The 7,037-nt window shown below is 33.9% G+C and overlaps 1 protein-coding gene across 1 annotated transcript in view; it reads left to right on the top strand.

Annotated features, from left to right (window-relative positions):
* Positions 1–7,037, top strand: part of LOC106867808 (atrial natriuretic peptide receptor 1) — a 900,438-nt gene that overhangs the window by 564,344 nt on the left and 329,057 nt on the right. Inside the window, exon 10 of the mRNA XM_052970159.1 lies at positions 6,797–6,874. Coding sequence (XP_052826119.1) covers positions 6,797–6,874 — 78 coding nt within the window. The remainder of the gene's footprint in view (positions 1–6,796; positions 6,875–7,037) is intronic.

Raw genomic sequence — 7,037 nt, 5'->3', positions numbered from 1 at the left:
TATATATGGCTAATGAGAGAGATGGAAGATGGAAGATACAAGAAGTTTTATTAATCACTAAATTGTTTCGACCTATCTGGCATCGATCCCTCACAAATGCAGTACAAATACTATGAAACTGAACTCGCTTTACCGGTAAGGTACCAAGTATAAACCATACGATTTGTTATCTTATATATATACATATATATATATAACATGTCTCCAATGTATGTCAGTATATTTCGGAAGGATCTAAATATCAGCAAAACGACAACATTCTTTAGGAGACCTGAGAGTTTTGAGGATGCAGTCATGACATGTGCTGCCAAAAGCTGTAGCCAAAGACGCTATAGATCAACATCTCCGATGCAAATTTACAAAGTACAGTAAGTATATAGAGTTGTAAGATGGAAGAATCATGAGAACTTTAGAGAAAATGCCTTGCAGTTTTTAATTAAGACCCATTGCATCCTAAGTTCAAATGATACCAACATTAACTTTAATCCTTCCAGTTTTGATCGATGAAATACTCAAAAATCAATGCGCGTCGATTTAAATGTACTGTCCATTCCGCTTGCCACAAATCGAAGCGCACTTGATGAAATTAATCAATCGAACATGAAGATGCCTGCTGATCACCAATAGGTCAAAACTAGGATTTTCATTGAAAGCACGAATATAGCAAAATTTTAATAATAAGAAATTTTAGTTAACAGAAATCAGATTTTCAGAAAAGCTTTGTTCTCTGGAAGTCATTTCATACTTCAGGTACTATACTGGATTACTTTAGATTAGGATAAATTCTATAATATTGAACACATTGGTGATTATCTAAAAAAGAAAAGCTGATTAATTCTGGATAACATTCTGAATGTACTATCAAAGAGGAATATAGTAGCCCTGTATTATCACAAAATTTAACTGATTTTAATTAAATTTCAGTATTTACAACACAGCAGTAGCCTTGTAACAGCAGAAACCATTTACAGTGTTTTCATACGATTGATTTTATGCTAACTTTACTCTATATTGAAGTTATTAAACTTGGAATCGAAACTAAATCGCTAAACTTATACGCTGAAAACTCCTAAGTAGCTTCATTATTAGACACGACAGGAAACAGTGAGTATGCAGAACTGTTAGCGCATCAAATTATTGCTTATCTGCATTTGCTCTTGAAGTCCTGAGTTCAAATTCCACTGAGTTGAACTTCTCCTTTGAGCCTTTCTTAGATTTTCTTACTCGCACACCCACCCCTAATGGGAAGGGATAAGTAATGTATGTTTGAGTTTGTCCTCCACCACCGCTTGACAACCTATGTTGATGATTCGTTTACGTCCCCGTAAAACAGAGGTTCGGCAAAAGCGCCCGCTAAAATAAGTATCAGGCTTTAAAAAAATGATAAGTACTAGAGTCGATTCCTTCGAGTAAAATACTTCAAGACGGTGGTCCAGTATGATCGTGGTCCAGTGATTGAACCAAGAAAAAAATTATATATATATATATATATATATATATATATAAAAGGGTAGGGCAGAGAATCGATAGATAACTAGATAGAGCTGCGCATAGCAATGTTGTAGGCCAACTATTTACTTAACTTGATATTCAGTATGTTTATCAAATAAAATCTATCAATCAGTTCAGTTTCCAATATTTCGAAGTCAGTATATTAAAATTCAGTGGATTTATATTCACTCATTTTCCCCCTTTTTTTTTACATTTCATCCTCTTTATCTCGCTAACTGTCAGACATTTCGTCTATATTCCAATTTCGCCAAGCATCTATCTAGATAACTATATCGATAAATTTCATGAGCCGCCACGCAGCTAAATAATTATATTCACTCTATTAGTTTCATTTCAGAAATGTCTAGAACCATATCTGATATCAGCTGGAAGACGATAACCGTTTCATTTCTATGATACTCTATAAATAGGGTGGAAATAGTGATATTCCAACTCCTATTTACTCTACGTTGGATGCATCACACTATTCTCTGTGGGCCTATGAAAGACCATGAACATAACAACTTCTGTTTACGAAACCAATAATGAACGAGGATTACATTTCGTTTTATAAATTAAGCGCATAAAATTATATAATTAATACATTGTGATGATTGCTCAGTTTTTAACGAGGTCTTTTTGTCCAATCTTACGCTTAATCGTCATCAACTAAAACTAGTTTCTGTGGAATGTATTTTCTGTTACCATAAAAAGTGGTATTTGGCGTCGGATAATTGCCGATATTATATTCCCTCTTATATTCTGACCATCGGTGGATATTTCTTCAGAGGGAAATAAATATATTTACATATTTCGAATTGATTCTCTGTCTTTTCGTTATCTTCCATAATCATTCGCTCATTCATCAATGCCAACTTTCATTCAGCCGCTCATTTCTTCACTAATATATCAATATACCTCATCGATTTATTGGCCTTCGAATCTCCAATTCCATTGTGAATATTTTATGAACCATATCGTCGGTCAACGATCTATTTATCACATTGAATGAGGACATGTATTATCGTTGATCCTATCGTAATTGCAACCACCTGATGCTTCATATACTTTTTACTCTTTAGTGTGAAGATGTTTAAACAAATATATGCACTCTATTTTCTATCTGTCATCATCGATCGTTCAAAGCTTTTACATCAATAATAAACGTATATTCCATCGATCAACAACAAACGTATATTTTTCCTAACATTTTGACGTTAGATAGAAATTAGATTCATAATTCCAATCACTTTCATTTATTCATGATACACTCTTCGTTCTTGTTCCTCTCAGCCAGAAATTACAGTCAATTTCGTGTAGACCAACTATTGCTGATATTTTGTTTGGAATGAAATTTGTATGTGGAAGAAAAAAATCATCTACAAAACTACTTCCAGTTTCATTCCTATTTTCTACCTATTTGTGAAAATTATTACTTTCTTGCAAATGAGAATGTAAAGATACCATAAACAAATAGGATCTAAATTGGGGTCAGGTTACTGTTGATGGGATTTTTGGACTCTATAATATGCAACATAGAATGTTTACTTCTAGTTGTGTGCCTCTAAGATGTGACATCAATATACAAATGTGTTCCCGAGATTACAATTACTGAAAAACCTCTACAGGGTTTAGAGAGAAAGGATACATGATCTCTTATGATAGAAAAGATTAAATTTACTTGACAAACTGCTACCAATACTACACATGGCTATTATATGATAACAGGTTAGCTGTTTGATCCTGAAACAAAACTCCCCTTAATAGTGATCGTAATTTTCCTTTAATCACAAGAACACGAAAAAGAATAATACCACAAATGAACTTCTATATTGTCACTCTATTAGAAATAGCAGTCGAATCTCCCTCAATTTACACCATGCTAACTTAAAATGAAACTACATAGGGATGGGGCAGGTTTAAGTAACATATTATGTCTGAACTTAGGATGGGGCCGCCACGAAGATCTCTTATGTCCAACGCTTCTGATCAGAACTGATCCAGACCTAAACAACAAATGCAGAGGGTCACGATAAGGTAATTTATTGATGCTGAATCTAGATTCATTATAAGACTTGGTCCAAGCATCTGGACGTAATGATGTTTTCGTTCATTATACAGCAGTCATATTAATTACAGCAAGGTACAATCATTAGCAATGTTGGTAACGATGGAGTAAAATATCTTGTACATTGGCTTTGGTTGTTAAGGAGTTACTTGCAACTGTTTCTGTTGCTGTTGTTGCTTCCCCTCAAGTGAACCCCTGATAGGTTTGCAATAAACCTCTTACGGTTGTGATGGTCATCTTCTCTTGACTTCTGACCATATTATCAAGTGTACATTTTATTATCATATTTTTATTTTTAGAGGATAGTTTGATTTCATTAGACTATATATAGAAGTAGAGGTGCTATTTCTTTCAGGTCGGTAGACCTTGTAGACATAATTATGATTATATATCATTCTATTCTTGGTCATTTGGGTAAAGTCAAAACCAGATCTAACAAAGTGTCAGACAGCAAATTTGACCCTCACCAATCTGATTACACCAACTAAATATGTGCTGAGACTGAGATGTCTTAATTTACTAACTAACTAAATACAAAGTAAATGATCTTTCTGCTAGGGTCCACCCGTATGGCACCAGAACCAAATTCATTGATTCCATTATTTTTACCACATAATAAATCGTAAACAATGATTCGTAAACAATGATTGTAAATTAGCTGTACTACGCGCACTCGCATGGAAATTGATTAATATATCTGACCTTCAAGTGATAGCTAAGAGGTTTATTCGTTTTTTTACTCGTCACAAGGCCTGAAATGTTTGGAGAGTGGGTGGGGGGGGCAGTCGATTAGATCGACCCCAGTACGCTACTGGTACTTAATTTATCAACCCCGAAAGGATGAAAGGCAAAGTCGACTTCGGCGGAATTTGAACTTACAACGTGAAGAAAGACGAAATACCGCTAAGCATTTAGCGTGCTAACGTTTCTCCCAGCTCGCCGCCTTAGCTAAGAGGTTTATTAAAGGAACACTTCACAAATGCGTATGAAGTTTGTGGTATGATTGTCAAATAATTGCAATCCAAAATGAAAAACGTGTGTTTGAGTCTGTGTGTAAGTCTATAGGTATATGTGTTTTTGTATGATAGAGACGGAGTGAGGGCGAGAGGGAAAAAAAGAACGCAGTTAGGAAAGATTGATATAGCTTTGGCCCAGTGGTTAAGAATTTCGATTCACAATCGTCATATCCAGGTTTCGACTTCACTACAAAGCATCCCGTGCACTTTTCTATAGCTTCGGGTGGACCCAAGCCGACTGACTAAAAGTTGTAAACCTGTCGAATGGATCATAACTGTTACAGCCTTGTTACGCAATATTTCGAGTTGATTTAACCTGAGCATTATGTTAAACGTATAAAGTGACTTACACGCTTACTCAGTGAGTTGATACTTCAATTGGTAGAAGATTGGGAAAACTCATCTTTGAAACCGATGAAGATCCATTTACTTATACTTTATTTTTGAGCAACAATAGCCTCTGGTAAAACTTTCTAAATTCTGAAAAAAATAATGCAATAGCAATAAAGATTTTTTTTCCCCTCTGAAATTTAATTTAATTCAAAATGTTTTAATATCAGACAATTCATTTTTCTATAATGATTATTCATTTCCTCTAACAAATTTCTAATTATTCACAGAATTAAATAACTCCAGTCTTATACTCTTAGGATCATTTTCAGTGAGGTTGTAAACGAAATGTCTATGAATGTTTCGTTCCGTTCCAATACAAGGACCATTATTTTATTGCCGATTACAAATGTTGAGTTTCACATGAATAAACAAAAAAAGGTGTTACAACATTATTGTGTTTTATTACTTGCTGTATTATATGAATTTAATATTAAATTGTGTTAAATTAATAAAATACCCTAGAGTTCTCATATAGAAGTTGTGTTAATCACTGTTTTCTATATACTGCAAATGAATTGAATGAGCTGCTTCAGAAATAAAATTAGTGTGTCTGTAATATAAATCATGACGATTTATTGTGAATAATGTTCGCTGGAAAAGCTTACAACTCGGAAAAGTTGTTAATGCTGTTGTTTGCGTGAGGACAATGTTCACTAGTTATAACACTTACGACCCCAGTCGGTTTAACGGTTGATGGTCAGTATGGTAATTAATATCAAGTGTACTTTTTTGAGCATACATGTTTTTGTGACTAAAATATTATTTCACAACTTCGTGATTTGTGTTCGATCCAAAGAAACGGAATCTTGAGAATTACAGAGGAATAATATCTTAGGGAGGAAGGTTTGCAGACGGCGTGAGCATGAGAACAAAGCGGGAAAATTGGAAAGAACACAGAGGGACTGTTGGGAAAGGGGTTCTATAACTATATAACCTCTAAGAATCAGAAGGATATGACCGACTTTTTTGTTTAACCCAAGCTCACCATCCCAATTAACAGGCACCAATGTTATATCTAGGAATATTCCACCGGGGTCGATTTTGCCTTTCATCCTTTCGAGGTTGATAAAATAAGTACCAGTCGAACACTGAGGTGGATATAATCGATTTAACCCCCCATATCCACACCCAAATTGCTGGCTTCTGCCCAAATTTGAAATTAACGTTATATTTAATGTTACATTATCCAATGTTTCCGTACTATTCTTAAGACGGTGGAGTTTTATATTTAAAACTGAGTTAGCTTCTCTTCTCAAAATGTCAAAGGACTGGATACAGGCTTTCCTCAGTATCAGTGACAATCAGCCAAATATGAACAAATGTCAGTGTAACTATACGATTTCAAGATAAGAGATTCTTGATATATATATATATAGTGTGTTTCAGTATGTATGTGTGCAGGTCTACATTTTTTTAATTTTTTTTTTTTACTTTAAATTCCAATATAATCGTAATTTACACCATCTGAATGATTTACAAAGAAACTTTCATTAAACACTATCAATTTGTCTGAAAGTTATGGAGAAACAAGGCAGTGAGAGACACACTTGTGTAGGTGGGCTCAAATTCCATCAAATCAATCTACGTTTGATAACCGATACTGCAATATTCTGGAAAGTTACGCTAACAAGGTGGTGCTACAAATCATTCAACAGTATTTCCCTGTATGCATTATAATTACTTGCTGTAAAGGCAAATGCTTAACATGTTCAATTGTGTAATTTTTTCAATATCTCGTGTTATAAAAAAATCTATCAATATTATATATTCTTGTTAAAATAAGTAGAATATTATATTAATGCTGATCACTTTTATGTTATTATTGCAGGGATCAATTGTGGCTTTGAAAAGAATAAACAAAACTAGTATCACAATAAACAGACAACTGAAAATGGACATTAAGAGGGTAAGTGCTTTAGATTATGAATAACTATATTGATGTAGACACACGGGCAGACTCAAACACATACACACATACATACATACATACATACATACATACATACATACATACATACATACGTACATGCATACGTACATACATACATACATATATATATATATATATA

This window comes from Octopus bimaculoides, chromosome 8 (genome assembly GCF_001194135.2).
Source record: "Octopus bimaculoides isolate UCB-OBI-ISO-001 chromosome 8, ASM119413v2, whole genome shotgun sequence".
Lineage (NCBI taxonomy): Eukaryota > Metazoa > Mollusca > Cephalopoda > Octopoda > Octopodidae > Octopus > Octopus bimaculoides.
This window is presented reverse-complemented; position numbering and strand designations above follow the sequence as displayed.